This window comes from Portunus trituberculatus, chromosome 39 (genome assembly GCF_017591435.1).
Source record: "Portunus trituberculatus isolate SZX2019 chromosome 39, ASM1759143v1, whole genome shotgun sequence".
Taxonomy (NCBI): Eukaryota; Metazoa; Arthropoda; class Malacostraca; order Decapoda; family Portunidae; genus Portunus; species Portunus trituberculatus.
Genome location: NC_059293.1, coordinates 5,387,688 through 5,407,970, shown reverse-complemented (window position 1 = coordinate 5,407,970; position 20,283 = coordinate 5,387,688). Strand labels below are relative to the sequence as shown.

Here is a 20,283-nt window from a genome sequence, read left to right as displayed (position 1 = left end):
AAGAGCAAGAAATGAATATGTGTTGATTAGAAGAGAAGAAAGAAAGAAACAAGAAAAGGATATAATTGATAAATGTAAAGACCAACCAAGGCTTTTTACAGACATGTGAACAACAACATCAAAAATAGAGAAAGTATTGAAAGTTTAGAAGTAAATGGAGTATGCAGTGAAGATCCCAGGAAATGGCAGAGGCTATGAATGGATGCTTTCGGAAGGTATTCACAAAGGAGACTGCTTTTGACAAACCACTGGTAATGGAACAGAAAGGGATTATGAAGGAGTTTCAAGTAACTGTGGAGGAGATCAAGAATATGATGGGGAGTTTAGAAGTGAGAAAAGCTGTGGGACCTGATGGGGTATCAGGATGGATTTTAAGAGAATGCAGGAGCAACTGGCAGAAAAAGTTTGTGAAGTAATTGATGCCTCATTAAGGGAAGGTGTAGTGCCCCAAGACTGGAAAAGAGCTAACATTGTCCCAATCTATAAATCAGGTAACAAGAGAGACCCATTGAACTATAGACCAGTGTCACTTACAAGTGTGGTAGCTAAGATGTGTGAGAGGGTGGTGAAGAATAGATGGACAGACTTCTTGGAGAAAAATGACATACTTTGTGAGTGTCAATTTGGTTTTAGAAAAGGGCGTTCATGCACGACAAACCTGATATGTTACTATTCGAGGGTGATAGATGTAATACAGGAAAGAGATGGTTGGGCTGATGGAATATATCTGGATTTAAAAAAGGCCTTTGATAAGGTACCACACCGGAGACTGATCTGGAAACTTGAAATGGTAGGAGGAGTGCATGGCAGTTTACTAAAATGGATGGAAGACTTTTGGTAGGAAGAGAAATGAGAACAATAATTAAGGACAGACCATCAGAATGGGGCTTGGTGGAGAGTGGAGTTCCACAGGGATCAGTGTTGGCACCAGTAATGTTCGCGGTCTACATAAATGACATGGTGGATGGGGTGTCCAGTTATGTGAGCCTATTTGCAGACGATGCAAAATTGTTAAGAAAAGTGAGATGTGACAAAGATTGCGAACTACTCCAGGAAGACTTGGACAGAATATGGAAATGGAGCTGTACATGGCAAATGGAGTTCAACACGACAAAATGCAAGAAAATAGAGTTTGGCAAGAGTGAAAGAAGAATCAGGAGTATGTACAAGATAGGAAATGAAGACATAAAACCAGTCATGAAGAAAAAGACCTTGGGGTGACAATTACCAATGACCTATCGCCAGAGAGACATATAAACAAAATAATTGGAGAAGTATTGAACTTATTGAGGAACATAAGAGTGGCGTTCGTATATTTAGATGAAGAAATGATGAAGAAAATAATTACTGCAATGATAAGACCGAGGCTTGAATATGCAACAATACAGTGGGCTCGAACTTAAAGAAACACATAAGGAAACTAGAGAAAGTACAGAGGGCTGCAACAAAATGGTGCCTGACTTAAGAGATTTGACTTATGAAGACAGACTGAAAAGAATGCAACTTCCGACCCTGGAAAACAGAAGAGAAAGGGAGACCTGATAGCAATATACAGAGTGATGATTGGCATGGAAAAATGGATAGGGAAGATCTGTGTATGTGGAATGAAAGAATGTCGAGAGGGCATGGGAAAAAACTAAAAATGGCCACTTATAGGAGAGATGTGAAAAAATATAGCTTCCCTCATAGAAGGGTGGAAGCATGGAATAGTTTAGACGTGGAAGTGGTCAACGCAAGGAATATTCATGATTTTAAGAAAAAGCTGGACATTAATAGATATGGAGACGGGACAACACGAGCATAGCTCTTTTCCCGTATGTTACAATTAGGTAAATACAATTAGGTAAATACACAGCACGGTAGACAGCGTACATCCTGTTTTTATCACAGAGAGCTTACCCTTGTTTGTGGGTATCTGGATAGGGGGTCACACTAGGTTCAATGTTGTCTTGTCATAAAATTAGCTGTGAATTAAGCTTAATATCTAGCAATATGAGTGGCTGCTTTGGGTCTATTTACTCCCACACCAATGGGATCAGTCCCAAAACTGATAAGAAGGAATTTCTTTTAATTCAGGGATGAGGAAAGAAAAGTTGAGGATAATGTAATGGGGAAAAGAGTAATTGATTTGGAGAGTGAAATGATAGATATGACAAAGTGAATGGAAAAGTTGGAGAAAATAGTTGATGCCCTAACAATGGAGAAAACAGTGTGAAAGAATGTGTATTTTCATAGGAAACTGATATTATACCAACTGAAAGCTGAAGAGTGTGAGGGGAAAGTGGAAAATTAAATGTAAAGCAAGAAGATTGGATTTCAGAAAGATAGTGGAAGAGGAAATGAAAGAATGATAATCTTATAGCTGAATAGGTTGTTAAAGTGATTAAGCAGAAGGAAAATTTAATGAGAGATAGTGGATAATAAAAAACAGTTATAGTATTTGGGTTAAAGGAGGAATGTGTAGTACAAAGAACTGAAAGAGCAAAGAAGGAAAGGAAGCAGATTGAAAATCTAGTGGAGACAATACAAGAGAACAGAGTTGATAGAAGAGGTTGAAGAAATACATAGATTGGGCAGGTATGTTGAGGGTAGACAACGTCCCTTAAAAATAAGGTTTAAGTCTCAATCAGCAGCTGAGGCAACAATAGATAAAGCCTGGAAACTGGGATTAGAGGAGGAGTACAACTAGCTGTGGATTAAGAAAGATAGGACCAGGGAGGAGAAGAGATAAAACAAATGAGTTAAGAAGAGAATCAAGTAAAAAAAAAATGAGGAGAGATCAGAGGTGGAGAAAAAAGAAATTCTTTTGGAGGGTCATGGACATGAGATTGAGGAAGTGGTACATGAGACAGGAGGCTGCTGTGGGGAAAAATTAAAAGTTGCTTTCACAAATGTAAGTTGTTTAATGTTAGCTAGGTTTGAATTAAAGGATTATTTACAAGAAGAAAAACTAGATATTATGGGAATTGTTGAAACTAAACCGGAGTGATGTGAAGGTCCTAGAGACTGGTGATGGAAAATAGAATATATGGCTGAAAACAAAAAAGAAAGTAAGTAAGGTAGAGATGTGTTGCTCCTAGTGAACAGAGCTAACAGTAGAATCAACTACTACATGTGGGGAGGGCCATGCCTAGGTGCTCAAAATAAAGTTAAAAAGGAACTTAGGAAAATGTCTCAGTATTATTGTGACCTAAATTCCTCCAAAAACCAACTCTTGGGGTGAAGAAGAATACAGAAAGAAATTAGAAAGCACAAAAGCAAGTCTATATAAGTAAATTGGAGGAAGTGAGGATACATTAGTAATGGGAGACTTTAACTGTAAAGAGGTTTCTTAGGAAAATTTGACTGCTGAAGGCAGTGATGCATCATGGGGAAACCAACCATTGGAATTCGCCATTTAGAACATCCTCTCACAATGGTTCTGAGAACACACAGGATTCAGGGGAAATGAATTATCATCATGACTTGACCTGATATTTACAAAAGAACATACAATTATTGATGATTAAAATCATAAAAGCCCAGTAGGAAAAAGTCATCATGTCCTGATACAGTTCTCATTAATAGATAAAAGTAAAAGCAAGAGGAATGAAGACCACAAGAATGAGTGGTTAAACTATAGCAAGGCCAACTTTGGACAACTCAGGAGCTTCTTTGAGGGAGTTGATTGAAAGGGAGTTATGGTGGCAGATGACATTGAAGTTAAGTGGGCCACCTTCATGGAAATGTACAGTAAGGGAGTAAAGAAATGGATACCCAGGAGGACAATCTCTCTCTCTCTCTCTCTCTCTCTCTCTCTCTCTCTCTCTCTCTCTCTCTCTCTCTCTCTCTCTCTCTCTCTCTCTCTCTCTCTCTCTCTCTCTCTCTCTCTCTCTCTCTCTCTCTCTCTCTCTCTCTCTCTCTTTCTGTTTTTTTTATAATAGGTATGTACATTAAGAAATAAATCCAAGAAAATTTTAGAAAAAAAATTATAGTTTGCCTTCTCTTGGCCATTTTCTGAAGATGATAAATAAGAGAAGACAATTTTTATGGTGAATTAATCTATTTGTACCATGAAAAAATAAATAAAATGGAATTATTTCCAGCAGGATGGATTGGTACTTATCTTGGTATAAGTGAATCATACACCTTTGTCTTAATGATGAAAGTCAAGTAAGCCATTGTATCATAATATGACCCATATTCTGAAAGATTTCTTACAGTATCCAGAAAAAAAGACACACCATCTTAGCAGAAAGCATCTATGATGCAATATCCTCGTCATTGGATATGTCACAGGTGATCCAAGGATGCAAAATATGTGTCATTGTGTTGAAGCTAAAAGATCAGCATGCTAGGTTTCAAGGTGCCTTTTAAATTTATGTGGCTTCTTGCTTTTGTTTGCCTGCACCTCACCTCACACTATACTCTGATGTCTGATCAGCCATAACTGTAAACCCAAGCTGCAAGTACATTTCATAGTATTTAAAACAAAAAAAATCTTAATTTATTTTTTTCTTACAGTTAGTTATGCATATACAGTTAGTTATGCATTGGCTACTTTTGGTGTTTTCCTCACAAGAAATTTTGCTTATTTCTCTGTGGGGAGGGGGAAAGGCAGACACACAGGGAGTAGCTGCACTTATGTCTCCATCTTATGCTTATGATTATCCAGAAAGTAAATCCTCTCCCTTTATATCTCTACCATATGTCAAAATAACTTGAAAATTTCAGTAAGGAAACACACGTCCTCTCACCTCTCTCAACAATACTCTCACAATTCTACAAATATTAGGTGCAGCCTCCCAGCAAGTCCCATATCTTCACCAAGAACACAACTTGTCTTCATCATGCAGCATCTCATCACACATGTGTCCTTCACCAGTCCTTGAATTGCTCAGAGCTTATAACAACACATCACCCCACCCACACACAAACAAGGGTTGCACTGCCTCTCCTTTATACCTTTATACTTTCCCTCCTCTTTCCTCTCTTCTTCCTTTTCTTTTCTTCCTTCTCCATTTTCTTTCTTTTTCTCCTCCTCCTCCTCCTCCTCCTCCTCCTCCTCCTCCTCCTCCTCCTCCAGCCTTCTGCTTTGCTGTCCTGTCTCTATCACTGTTAGTTAGATAATAGCTTCAACAAACAGCCTAGTAAGGACCTCAGGGTCTGTTGCTGTTTGTCCTCCTCCTCCTCCTCCTCCTCCTCCTCCTCCTCCTCCTCCTCCTCCTCCTCCTCCTCCTCCTCCTCCTCCTCCTCCTCCTCCTCTTCCTCTTCCTCTTCCTCTTCCTCCTCCTCCTCCTCCTCCTATAAGGAGGTGAGGGGATATTCTGGAGGGCATAACACTAATAACCCGTGAGGGAGGCCATAATTTTTCATCTTGCGCTTGCATCCCCCACTTCTTAGGAGAGTGTCTCCCTCCTTCTCTTTGAGAACCACTGTTGTATGGCCTTTTCAAATGAGGCAAATCAGTAGTCAGGGAGTTATCTGAGGAAATGTCTCACATCTCTGTGCCAGCCAAACATTTCACTACTCTTCAGTTCTGTCCAGGTCATGCATGTCATGAAGTTACCAGATTTTTCTACTTAATTTTATGAATGTTACCATTATTGTATGTGCCTTTTAGTTGACATAGCAGAGAGTGAGGGGGTAGTATACGTAGTTTGTTGACAGAACCCAATATACATACTAGTTATACAGTTGAGTATCTGGGCTTATAATTATCCACATATCCTTTATTACATATTGGTTGAATTGATGTAATTTTACTTTGTTATGTGTAGATTAAATGGACTTTGCTTTATTGTTGCTATCATCACAACTTTAGCCACTGTGCTAACTAACATTAACATTTTTCTTATGATTATTTTCTTCAATTTTTTTTTTTTACCTGCTTACTGGTGAGACATGGAGGAAAGATATTTTTAACCCCTTCTGGGGACCAAAAATGTCCCCAGGTTGGACTCCTCTCTTGTTAATGACATCAAATGCCTTGACACCTCCCTCAACGTTTTCTACATTAACTTCTGCAACATTCGTGGTCTTAGATCAAATTTTCAATCTGTAGAACACCACCTCTCCTCTACTAAACCTCATCTTCTCCTCACCGAAACACAGCTGTCTGAGGCAACTGACAGTAGCCCATTCTCTGTCCCCTCCTACTTTCTCTATTCTCATTTTCAATCCAAAGCTGGATGTTGTGTCTATGTACGCAATGACTTAACTTGCTCTCGTGCCCACACTCTTGAATCTTCCGAGTTTTCCACCATCTGGCTTCGACTTAACAGTCACTCTCATACTAAATTTATCTGTGCTGTTTATCTCTCCCCTAACTCTTTTGACTATAGTAAATTCTTCGACTACTTAACTTCCAAAGTGGAGCACATTCTGTCCCTCTACCCTTTCGCCAGAGATTTCCATCTTTGGAGATTTCAATGTTCACCACCAGCTATGGCTTTCATCTCCCTTCACTGACCATCTTGGTGAATTAGCCTTCAACTTTACTATCCTCCATGACCTAGAGCAACTGGTGCATTACCCTACCCGTATTCGTGACCTTCTTGGAGACACGCCCAACATTCTTGATCTCTTCCTCACCTCTAATCCTTCTGCTTATGCTGTCTCCCTTTCATCTCTGTTGGGCTCCTCCGATCACAATCTAATTACTGTATCTTGTCCTATTTTTCCAATCCCTCCACAGGATCCCCTAAAGCAGAGGTGCTTCTGGCGCTTTGCCTCTGCCAGTTGGGGTGACCTGATGAAATATTATGCTGATTTTCCCTTGAATGATTACTGCTTCCGTGTCAGAGACCCATCTCTTTGTGCTGAACGCATAACAGAGGTGATAGTGTCTGGCATGGAGGTGTACATTCCTCATTCTTTATCTCAACCTAAACTTTCTAAACCTTGGTTTAACTCAGCCTGTTCTTGTGCTATACATGATAGAGAGGTTGCCCACAAAAGATACTGGAGTCTTCCATCTCCTGAATCTTGCGCACTTTAAATTTCTGCCCGGAATCATGCCAAGTCTTCTTCAGCTTGCCAAACACTCCTTCATAAATAGAAAATGTCAGAATCTTTCAAACTCAAACTCCCCTCGAGACTTCTGACATCTAGCCAAACACATCTCAAATAACTTCTCTTCTTCTTTCCCTCCTTTATTTCATCCTGATGGCACCACTGCCATCTCTTCTGTCTCTAATGCTGAACTCTTCTCTCAAACTTTTGCTCCCAACTCCACCGGGGATGATTCTGGGCTTGTCCCTCCCTCTCCTCCTCCCTCTGACTATTTCATGTCTACAATTAAAATTCTTCGTAATGAGGTTTTCCATGCCCTCGCTGGCCTAAACCTTCGGAAGGCTTATGGTCCTGATGGGGTACCTCCTATTGTTCTCAAAAACTGTGCTTCCATGCTTGCACCTTGCCTGGCCAAACTCTTTCAACTTTGTCTATCTACTTCTACCTTTCCTTCCTGCTGGAAGTTTGCCTACATTCAGCCTGTTCCTAAAAAGGGTGACTGTTTCAATCCCTCAAACTGCCGCCCTATAGCTTTAATCTCTTGCTTGTCTAAAGTTTTGTAATCTATCCTGAATAGGAAGATTCTCAAACATTTGTCACTTCACAATCTTCTGTCTGATTGCCAGTATGGCTTCCGTCAAGGTTGCTCTACTGGTGATCTTCTGGCTTTCCTTACTGAGTCTTGGTCATCCTCTTTTAGAGATTTCGGTGAAACTTTTGCTGTAGCGTTAGACATATCAAAAGCTTTTGATAGAGTCTGGCATAAAGCTTTGATTTCCAAACTGCCGTCATACGGCTTCTATCCTTCTGTCTGCAACTTTATCTCAAGTTTCCTTTCTGACCGTTCTATTGCTGCTGTGGTAGATGGCCACTGTTCTTCTCCTAAATGTATTAATAGTGGTGTTCCTCAGGGTTCTGTCATGTCGCCCACTCTCTTTCTATTCATCAGTGACCTTCTTAACCAAACTTCTTGCCCTGTTCACTCCTACGCTGATGATACCACCCTACATCTTTCCACGTCCTTTCAGAGACGACCAACCCTTCAGGAAGTCAACAGATCATGCAGGGACGCCACAGAATGCTTGAATTCCGATCCTTCTAAGATTTCTGATTGGGGCAGAGAAAATCTAATAGTTTTCAATGCCTCAAAAACTCAATTCCTCCATCTATCAACTCGACACAACCTTCCAGACAACTATCCCCTCTTCTTCAATGACACTCAACTGTCTCCCTCTTCCACAATGAATATCCTCGGTCTGTCCTTTGCTCATAATCTTAACTGGAAACTTCACATCCCATTTCTTGCTAAAACAGCTTCTATGAAGTTAGGTGTTCTGAGGCATCTCTGCCAGTTTTTCTCCCCCTCTCCAACTGCCAACTCTGTACAAGGGCCTTATCCGCCCTTGTATGGAGTACTCTTCGCATGTTTGGGGGGGGTGTTCCAGTCACACAGTTTTACTTGATAGGGTGAAATATAAAGCTTTTCGTCTCATCAACTCCCCTCCCCTCCCTTCAGCCTCTTTCTCACTGCCGAAATGTTGCATCTCTTTCTATCTTTTATCACTATTTTCATGCTAATTGCTCTACTTATCTTCCTAACTACATGCCTTCCCTCCTCATGTGGCCTCGCTGCACAAGACTTTCTTCTTCCTTTCATCCCTATTCTGTCCAACTCTCTAACGCAAGAGTTAACTAGTACTCTCAATCATTTATCCCTTTCACTGGTAAACTCTGGAACTCCCTCTCTGCATCTGTATTTCCGACTTCCTACAACTTGTCTTCTTTTAAGAGGGAGGTATCGAGGCATTTGTTCCCCAATTTTGGCTGACGCTTTACCACTTTTTAGAGAGCCAGCACTCAAGTGGGCCTTTTTGTAATATTTTCTTTTTTTGCCCTTGGCTGGCTCTCTCCCTTACATAGAAAAAAAAAAAAAAACATTGATTGGAAGAAACTTCATGGGTTATTTGCTTTTCACTTTTCCAGAGGAGGGAGTGAAAAATATTCTGAAGGACATCCTGGCAACAAACACTGGAGCCAAGAACCCTTGTGTTACACCAGATTACCTTCTTGCCTACTCAGACATTGGAAAAATTTTGAAAGAAATTATAAAAAACTTTGAAAAACTGAACTTCAAGAAATTTAAGAATATCATTGAAAAACAAATAAAGGCAACCAGATATGAGAAATATAAGAAGATGAAGTCAGGAGATCTGCTTGACTTACTGAAGATGTCACCATTTTGCAAGGACGGGAATGATGTGAAAGAAGAATTATTGGTGAGTGTGTCTTGAATGAATGAGATAATTCCTGATGATTGCTTTGTTTTTTCACCCATCTTCCATTTACTGAAACCAAATGGAGAGGATATTGCACTCTAGAGAAAATTTTAACTGATTTAGTGATTGATAGATGTCATTTGCAAGGAAGCAGAAAAGAAAAATATGGAGACAGTTGAGATAGTATGAAAAAGAGTGAGAGTTAAAGGGATGGATGTGATTGAAGGAAGAAGGGGGCAGGAAAGTTAGGTGAAAAATGACAAGAATTATTTGAGTGAAAGAAAATTTCTTATATAGAAGAGGAGAAAAAGAGGAAAGAGTGTGCAAATTGTTATTCCAGGAATGCAAGTGTAGGAATGTCTACATTCTCTCTCTCTCTCTCTCTCTCTCTCTCTCTCTCTCTCTCTCTCTCTCTCTCTCTCTCTCTCTCTCTCTCTCTCTCTCTCTCTCTCTCTCTCTCTCTGAATCAACCTTTCAGTTGCCATAGAAATATGAATAAGGAGATTTTTTTTTTTTTTTTATTTATTTTAGACTAACTGTGACACCCCCCCCACACATATATACACACACTCTGCCACTAGTGTAAACAGCAGGGGAGCCAGGCCCAGAGAGATGCAGATGATTGAAGTGCCATTAGGACTATGACAGCTGTGGGATGTTGGAGTAGTGAAAGGGAATTTTATGCCTTCAAGGATGAAAAAACTAATATGCGAAGGATAATCACAGTGGAAAAAGAAATTAGTTGTCTGAAGGAGATGATTGCTATTGTATTAGAGATCAGGTGATTGTGGAAAACAAGGAACTTAGGGGAAAAGTGTGACAAACTAGAAAAGAAAACTTAAAATGAACAATAAAATGAAAAAAACTGTGTATTAAATAAGAGAAAACAGCACTCTTAAGCACAAATGTGAGAATTGTGAAGTGGAATTGCAAGGACTAGAGGAAAAGCTAGACACTAATGTTAAAGTGGATTAGTGAAATGAAAGTGGAAGAATGGAAGAAGGTTTGGGAAAAAGAACAAGAGGAAGAAAAGTGAATTTTGCAGAAGTATTTACATAACAAGTAAGAGAGAAAATGAAGGATAGTCATACAAGTGATCAAAGAAATGGAAGGGTTTGTGAGAGATACAGTGGACAAAAAGAAGTGTATGGTTATATATGAACAACAAGAGAAAAAGAACCCAGTGAAATTTGTGAGGGAGAAAGAGGAGAAAGAGATGGTTATGCAAATTATCTCAGCAGTCCAAGATTAAGAACAGAGTCTTGAAAAAGAAGCAGGAGAAATATATAGATTTGGTAAATATACTGAGGGGACTAAAAGACCACTAAAAGTTAAAATGAGATCACAAGTAGGGGGTATAAGAAATATTAGCAAGGACTGGAAAGCTGGCCAGTAAGGCAGAATACAACAATATTTGGATAAGAAGGGATATGAATCAGGCAGAAAGGGAACAGATAGAGAAATGAGAAGTGAAGTTAAGGAAAAAATTAAAGTAGGACAGAGAAGAAAAATTTCTACTGGAGAGTGCTCAACATGAGGCTGAGAAAATAGTATATTCGGGAAGGGGAAAAAAAGCATTAAGAGTCATGTATTCAAACATAGATGGATTTATATCAGGAAGGTTAGAAGTAAGAGATTAAATATTGGTAAAAAGACCGTACTTGGTATGTGTACCAGAAACAAAGTTAAGTGAAGACGTCCAAGTGAATTTTAAACAACAGGGATATAATGTTTGGAGGAGATATAGAAGAGTAAAGCATGAGGAGGAGTATTGCTGGTGGCTCAAGAGGATATATATGTGGAGGAGGTACAGTATGCAGAAGGACTGGCAGAGGATTTAATCATGACAATTAGGACCAGTGGGAGGGAAAGGAGGAATATCATACTAACATATGTGCAACTGAAGACTAATACATGGAGGCTTGATATACATAAAGAAATACAAAATGAAGTGTTAATTGCCAGGACAATTTGTTAAAGAAGGACAGAAGAGTGCTACTTGTGGGACGTAAACTGCAAACGTGTAGATTGGGAAGAAATGGATGTAGACAGTGACACTGGACATTGGGGGAAGAAGTTTTACAACTCGCAATGGTAAACACATTGGACCATTGGATGAAGGACTATACAAGGTGGAAGAAGATCCATCTATGCTGGATTTGGTATTCACATAAAAAAAAAAAAACACAGCCTTGTCCAACTCTCTAATATCTTACCTCAGTGGGAAAAAAGTGATCATGTGGTTCTAGCAGAGCTGGCCAAGGGGTCTCAAAATTAAGTTCTGCTCATGTTCCTTTGCTCTTTCAGGCCAGACCATTCCGCTATTGCTCATCCACTAATTTTGGGGGAGATACTGAAGTGCTCGTGTATGGACTTGTGCTTTCCACTCCCACTCTCAACTCCTTACAAGCTTCCACTCTGCACTCACACTTCTGCTCTTCGCTCTCTCTTGTGCTCTCCGCTCCCACTTCCAATCTCCACTCCCACCCTGTACTTGCTCTCAAGCTTGCACTTTCCACTCCCACTTCCTGTTTGCGCTCCCCACTTGTGCCCTCTGCTTGCGCATATATATATATATATATATATATATATATATATATATATATATATATATATATATATATATATATATATATATACAGGCAACCTCCGCTTAACAAAGGGGTTACGTTCCTAAAAACATTTCGTTAAGCGAAACTTCGCTAAGCGAAACATCGTTAAGCGAACCAATTATAACAAGTTTTACCCGACTTGAACTTCCATTGAGAGTAAACAAAGCGAGAGTGCATCATAGTACAGTGAAAGGTTTAATGAAAGTAAAAATTATGATGTTAAACATTTAGGCAGTTTAATCTAAGTCATTATAATGTACACTAATGTATGTATGTACATAACTTTATAATGTAGAATTATAGACCGATCAGTTTAACTAGTATAGTATGTAAGATCCTAGAGAAAATCATTAAGGGTAGTATTTGGGAGCATTTAAATGAGAATAGATTGATTAGAGATACCCAACATGGCTTTAGATCAGGGAGGTCCTGTCTTACAAATTTGCTCGATATCTTAGAATATATTACCAAGGAGTTAGATGATGGAAATAGCATAGATGTTATATATCTAGATTTTAGCAAGGCGTTTGATAAGGTACCGCATAGGAGGCTAGTGTACAAATTGAGACTACATGGGATAGGGGTAGGTTAGTTGATTGGATTAGTGAATGGCTTTCTGATAGGAAACAGAGAGTAGTATTAAATGGGGCAATGTCTGAGTGGAAGGAAGTGGTTAGTGGGGTACCCCAAGGATCAGTGCTAGGACCTCTTCTTTTCTTGGTGTACATTAACGATTTAGATATAGGAATTAGTAGCAAAGTATCAAAGTTTGCAGATGATACTAAGATAGCATGTGCAGTACAGGGTGAAAAGGACAATTACAGAATACAACGAGACCTGGACAGGCTGATAGCATGGGCAGACAGGTGGCAGATGGAGTTTAATTCTAAAAGTGTCAGGTTATGCATTTAGGTAAAGACAACACAAACTTTAACTATGAGATGGAGGGATGTTGGCTAGAGGCAGTAGAGGAAGGAAAGGATTTAGGAGTAGTGATAGACAGGACTATGAAATTTTCAAAGCAATGTTTAGAAGCAAGAAATAGGGCAAATAGGATCCTGGGTTTTATAAATAGAAATGTTAGTTATAAAAGTAAGGAAGTGGTGCGTAGCTTATATAATTCCTATGTTAGGCCCCATTTAGAGTATTGCATACAGGCCTGGTCACCCCACTATAGGCAGGATATCAACATGTTAGAAGCAGTTCAGAGAAGAGCAACTAGGATGATACCAGCTTTGAAGCGCCTGGATTATAGAGATAGATTAAAGGCATTAAACATGTTTTCATTTGAGAGGAGATGTATAAGAGGGATATGATAGAGTTATTTAAAATGTTCTCAGATACAAACTACATAGATGTGAGATCTTTCTTTACCTTAGAGGAGGAAGTAGGACTAGAAATCATGGCAGGAAGATTAGAAAGCAAGGCTGCAGGTTAGATATAAGAAAATATTTCTTTAGTCATAGGGTGGTAGACTTCTGGAATGCATTGCCAGAGACGGTTGTAAATAGCACTAGTTTGACAATGTTTAAAAACAGATTAGATAAGCACTTAAATTTATTAGATTTATAATTATGTATAGCGCTGCATGATAGTTTTATAAGAAATTTACTAGTTAAACAAGACATGATCCCCATGTATGGGGATTACAGATTGTAGAGGAATTCGATGCAGGACTTAGCCCTGTTAATGGGCCAAATATTTAGAATTAGTATATAATGTATTGTGTACTTGTAAGTGTATCTTTAAGTACTGATGACGAGGTCGCTGTGCGACTGATACAGGATAACCTAGATGGGCCCTGGTGGCCCTTTGTTATCCTATTATTTATGTTATGTTATGTTATGTTATATGTTAATGTTGATGATCTTAAATTTATGAAGGGAGGGAGAGTGAAACGGGAAAGACACTAACTGGCAACCTGTGGAATGTAAACAAAGGGCGCATCATTGTACCTCATACAAAACTTATGTACCACATTTCCACAATTGGCTTTCCATTTTATCCATTGTAGAGTCACGAGGTCAAGTGGTTCTTTTAGCTTGCAAGGAAAATACGGTCTTACCAGCCTTCTTAATAGAATCTGCTGACTTGAAAATAGTTGAGACAGTAGATGGAGTCATGATGGTGGCGAGCAATGCTATAATTTTGTCACCTCTCGTGTCTGTGAATAATATTCAGCTTCACTTCGAGAGTAAGAGACTTCCTGGTCTTCTTAGGAAAGCTAGGCCACATTGCAGGGCATTTTGGTGGCATGTAGAGTGAGGGAAGACGAGCTGCTGGTGATGCTGTTATGTTTTGAACAGGGGGAGTGAGTGGTGTGCATGTTGTCTAAGAGAGGCTTGATTTTTATCTTGATCTTGATTCTACAGGTGTCTCAGGATTTCTCCTGAGGCAGGCCTTAGTATCGGCAGGTCCTGGTGTATTCAAAAGCCTGTCGGCTTGAGTGATATGGTGGGGCTTTCAAACTTGGAAAAAATTACCTGGATAAAACTTCGTTAAATCGAGTTTGGTATTTGTTAAACGAGCAGATGGTAGTAAAATGAAACCTTCGTTGTGGCGAAATTTCATTGTGTGAACCTTCGTTAAGCGGGGGTTGCCTGTATATATATATATATATATATATATATATATATATATATATATATATATATATATATATATATATATATATATACTGTAAAGTCCCGGGTTACGTCGGTCTCGAGTTACGTCAAACTCGTAGTTACGTCAGTCCACTATAAGGCAATTTAAGATTAAAAAAATTGAAAATTTATAAATCGTAAAGTGCGGGATTTATTATTATTGTTGGTGGTTGCCCGCCACACCGCCCGCCTTATGCTTGAATACAATAACACCCTGCCTCACTTCCACCACACCGTCGCCCCTGGCAAGAGTGTTATCCTACTTCTGCGTTTACTGACTCAAGTTCTTAGTATCTTGCTCAATGGCACCAAAGAGAAAACTTCTTAGTGACAGCAGTGATGCTAAGAAAAGGAAAACCATTACGCTACAAGAAAAAAGAGGACATAATTAAAAGACATGAGAAGGGAGGCAGCAGCTGTGTGTGAGGGAGGGAAGAAGAAAATGGGAAACCCGTTACCATGACAACGGGAGGTTGACGACCTTGAGGGCTCGCACACCCATCACAACAATAACAACTCTGGAGCCTTCGCCTGGGCCACATGACACTCGCAGCTGACTTGCACCGTCTGCGCCTGTCTGCTGATCCCTATTGCCCTTTCCTATTGCATTTCCTGCCCCTCTGCCCATGCTTCTACTCCCACCGCACTGCACTACGCTCCCAGCTGTCCACCCTGGGCGTCTCACAACATTCGACCTGCCCACCCTTCTGGCGGCCTCAGGCGTCCATCCCTCTCTGCAACCTGCAGTCCTTCGCGTTCGTGGCCCTAATCAACAACAAAAACAAGCTTGTGTTTCATATTCCTACATACTGGTAAATAATATAACAATGTAACCTTTAACTTACCTGAATGACCATAAACAATGATTGGTTGAAAACTCCATAATATGCTTTGAAATGTACGGAAACTCGAGTTACGTACAAAATCGACTTACGTCATGTTTCAGGAATGTAACTCTGACATAAACTGAGACCTTACTGTATATATATATATATATATATATATATATATATATATATATATATATATATATATATATATATATATATATATATATATATATATATATATATATATATATATATATATATATATATATATATATATATATATATATATATATATATATATATATATATATATATATATATATATATATATATATATATATATATATATATATATATATATATATATATATATATATATATATATATATATATATATATATACAGTCATACCTCGCCGAACACGAATCTCGCGTATACACGAATCAGTTAAATATACCATATTTCACCGAGCATGACTTTGACTCGTGACTGCACGATTTGGTCCCCATTTCAATCTCCCGCTGGTCCTGTGTTACTGTCTTATATATGCATATATGCTCACAAAACAACATTTCTATTAGCTTTTTACAAGCCTTGTTTCAAGAAAGGATTGTTTTGTAATGCATAAAGTGAAATCTTAATGGAATACCAAAAAATAAAGCAGAGATGAGATGAGCCACAGACGAAGCGGGAGACTTGCTGCCTCTCGGCTGCTTCTTCTTTTTGTGACCCTTGTAGCTTGCGTGTTACTTTCATCATGATGTTTATGTTTCCACTCCTCTATTGCCTGCTATAATGGATATCATATCTTAGTATTCATATATGCTCATGCCATGAGGATAACCTGGACTCTGTGGTACTGAGTGATAGTGAATTACTAATGAAGTACTGCGGTATTTCATTAGTAATTCACTATCACTGCCACGGAGTCCAGGTTATCCTCATGGCATGAGTGTATATGAATACTAAGATATGATATCCATTATAGCAGGCAATAGAGGAGTGGAAACAAATGTAATATCGTGGTGAAAGACAACACGCCAAGCTAAAAAGGTCACAAGAAGAAGAAGAAGAAGCGGCCAAGTCACTGGAGTCTCCGCTGTCTCTGGCCGATCTCATCATCCCTGCTTTATATTTTAGTATTCCATGTAAGATTTCACTTTATGCATCACAAAACAATCCTTTCTTGGGAGCAAGGCTTGTAAAATAGAAATATATATATATATATATATATATATATATATATATATATATATATATATATATATATATATATATATATATATATATACAGTCAGCGCCGAAAGTGATGGCGCAGCATGTTTTTTTGCTTCGCAACAAAAGAAAAATTAGAAAGAAAGTTATTTTCATGGTATTTATCTTTCCTCTAGTACTTGGTTGGGTTACCATGCCTCTTCAGGCAACTCTGTAAACGTTTTGGAACAGATAAAGCCAAGTTTTTTAGGAATGAAGGCTCGGGGTTTTCCCAAATCTCCTGGATGTGGTTGACAAGTTTGTCCACTGTGGAGGTGTCACGGCCACATAAACGGCGCTTTATCAAACTCCAGATGTTTTCTATCGGGTTTAAATCAGGGCTATTACCTGGCCAATCTTTGATGTATTCAATGTTGACCCAGTCAAACCAATTTTTGATCAATTTTGCGGTGTGAGCTGGTGCACCGTCTTACATAAATATTTCACTGTTGCATTTGGTGAAACAGTCCTCAAGGTGTTCGGCAAGAAGCTCAAGATAGCGATCTTTGTTAATAGTGACATTTTTTGGCAACACTACCAATGTTCCAGTGCCATGATACCCAAATGCTCCCCATACCATAACATTTGCTGGGTGTTTTACAGTTCCCTCAGTGTACTTAGGGAGGTAAGAATCTGAGCCAGGACGTAGCCTAACTTTCCCTCCTCGGTTGCCAGTCACTGTAAAAGTTGCCTCATCAGACCAGAGAACTGTTTTCCACTTCTCTGGATCCCATGCTAAATGTTTACAGCAAAACAACTGCCTTTTCTTCTTTTGTACCACTGTTAAAATGGGTTTCTTTCGTGGTGCACGATACCGGAATTTTAGGTCATCACAAAGGCGTTTCTGAATTGTTCGCACTGAGACTTCCTGAAGGAGCCTAGGGTTCTTTTCCTTGAGTTCTTTGGCACTGATGCGTGGTTCATTGTCCACTTGACGCTTCAGTATCTTCAGGGTCCTCGTAGATGTGACACGAGGCCTCCCAGTCCTCTTCTTCTCAGAAGACGGCGGGACACTCCCTCCCGCATCCCTGCATTTTTTCGTCCAACGCTGCACACTACGGAGTGTAACACCCGTGATAGCAGCAATTTCATTATTTGCTTTTCCTACTTGGCTCAGGGTACTTATAGCTGCAATTTGATCTTTTGTCAGCTCCTTCCTTGGCCCCATTGCTATGCACAAGATAGGTTAGCAATGCAAACTTTGTAAGAAAAAACACGTGGTGCAACATAGACACTCAGATACACCCAGCCCGTATGAAGTAATGCCTCACACTGAGACAGTTACACTTCATCAGCTGCTCAAGGTCACGTATATGAGCCCACTATTTACGCGCCAACAAAATCGGTGGATTTGATCCTTGTTGCTAGGGGGTGGTTTGATTCCCGCCGAAAATTATGGCGCCGGATGTTTCGCGCCATCACTGGGCGCTGACTGTATATATATATATATATATATATATATATATATATATATATATATATATATATATATATATATATATATATTGTTTTTTTACCCATGTGGCATGTTGGGGATCAGCCCAGAACGCATCCCCCCTATTTTCATTATTTCCTATGGGAAAATTATGTCCGCTTAACGAATTTCCGCTCTACGAACAGCTTTGACACCCCCTATCCTGTTCGTTAAGCGGAGTATTACTGTACTAGTACTGTAGTTAAATAAAATGTGTGTTTGGTACTTTATTTATTGTTTTTTTCAGTCTTTTTGGTAAAAAAGTGTATTTTTGGGAGGATCTTTGAACGTAACCCCTATTTTCCCATAGGGCCTATTATTCGCCCAACACGAATCTCCCCGTGCACGATGAGCTCAGGAACAGAACTGTCGTGTTGGGCGAGGTATGACTAAGTATATATATATATATATATATATATATATATATATATATATATATATATATATATATATATATATATATATATAGATACACACAGTAAGGTCCCGAGTTACGTCAGAGTTACGTTCCTGAAACATGACGTAAGTCGATTTTGTACGTAACTTGAGTTTTTGTACTTTCAAAGCATATCGAGTTTTCAACCAATCATTTTTTATGGTTATTCAGGTAAGTAAAAGGTTATATTGTTATATTGGTATATTATTTACAACTATGTAGGAATATATTGATTAGGGCCGTGAACGAGAAGGACTGCAGGCTGCCGAGAGGGGCGGCCAGAGGCCGCCAGGAGGGTGGGCAGGTCGAATGTTGTGACGCCCAGGGCGGGACAGCTGGGAGCTTTGTGGAGTGCGGTAGGAGTAGAAGCATTATATAAGTAAAAGGTTATATTGTTATATTATTTACAAGTATGTAGGAATATGAAACACAAGCTTGTTTTTGTTGTTGATTAGGGCCGCGAACGCAAAGGACTGCATGTTGCCAGAGGGGTGGACGCCTGAAGCCGCCAGGAGGATAGGCAGGTCGAATGTTGTGATGCCCAGGGTGGACAGCTGGGAGTGTAGTGCAGTGCAATGGGAGTAGAAGCGTGGGCAGCGGAGCAGGAAATGCAATAAGAAAGGGCAATAGGGATCAGCAGACAGCCGCAGACGGTGCAAGTGACCTGCAAGTGTCGTGTGGCCAGGACGAAGGCTCGGAGTTGTTATTGTTGTGATAGGTGCGTGAGCCCTCAAGGTTGTCAATCTACCCGTTGTCATGGTAACGGGCTTCCCATTTTCTTCTTCACTCCCTTATACACAGCTGCTGCCTCCCTTCTCATGCCTTTTAATACTGTCCACTTTTTCTTGTAGCGTAATGGTTTTCCTTTTCTTAGCATCACTGCTATCACTCAGGAGTTTTCTTTTTGGTGCCATTGAGCAAGATACTAAGATAGTCAGCAAACGCAGATGTAGGAACACTGTTGCCAGGGGCGACGGTGTGGTGGAACTGAGGTATGTAGAGTGTTATTGTATTCAAGCGTGAGGTGGGTGGTGTGGCGGATAACCACTAGTGACGCCTGGCGGCCAACAAAAACAATAAACCCCGCGCTTTACGATTTATAAATTTTCAATTTTTTAAATCTTGAATTGCCTTATAGTGGACTGACGTAAGTGCGAGTTTGACGTAGCTCGAGACCGACGTAACCCGGGACCTTACTGTATATATATATATATATATATATATATATATATATATATATATATATATATATATATATATATATACACAGGTAACTTTCAATTTATGTGATAGATGCGTTCCAAGAGGCATCACGTATATCAAAATTTGTGTAAAACAAACTTGTAATTCTCATAATAAATAATAAATAATTGGGGGATGCAAGATGTGGTCCAAAAAATTTGTACAATATACTCTATTTATTTGGCTAAATTAACATGTTTTTATTATTTACCATTCTAAATACTAGAAGTGTATTTAAAGTAAAGAAAAAAGTAAGAAATAATAAGAGAAAGCAAGAAATAATAAGAGAAAACAACAAAACGAAGAATACGTAAACACAACACTCACTGTGTCACTGCCTTCATCACTCACTCCACAGTCAGTCACCATCTTCCTCTGAGCTTTTCCACTTTATCAAAAATCCACTTATCAAAAATAACCCCACAGTATAAAAGTAAACACTAGTTAAAAAATAAACACAGGACACCAATGTCTTCACCCCTCACAAGCACTCACTGTCGCTGTCCACCTCCTAGTCAAGA

At 39.2% G+C, this 20,283-nt stretch overlaps 1 protein-coding gene across 11 annotated transcripts in view; it reads left to right on the top strand.

Moving 5' to 3' along the window:
- The window catches only part of LOC123515634 (telomerase reverse transcriptase-like), a 254,291-nt gene that overhangs the window by 71,087 nt on the left and 162,921 nt on the right, over positions 1 to 20,283 (top strand). For 8 of the 11 annotated variants that reach the window (XR_006677920.1, XM_045274446.1, XM_045274445.1 and 5 more), the window contains one exon: positions 8,977 to 9,269. The exons of the other annotated variants lie outside the window; for them this stretch is intronic. Coding sequence is in view for 7 of the 8 variants with exons in the window: in XM_045274446.1 (XP_045130381.1) it covers positions 8,977 to 9,269 (293 nt within the window). In the remaining variant the exon portion in view is untranslated. The remainder of the gene's footprint in view (positions 1 to 8,976; positions 9,270 to 20,283) is intronic. 11 annotated transcript variants of the gene reach the window in all.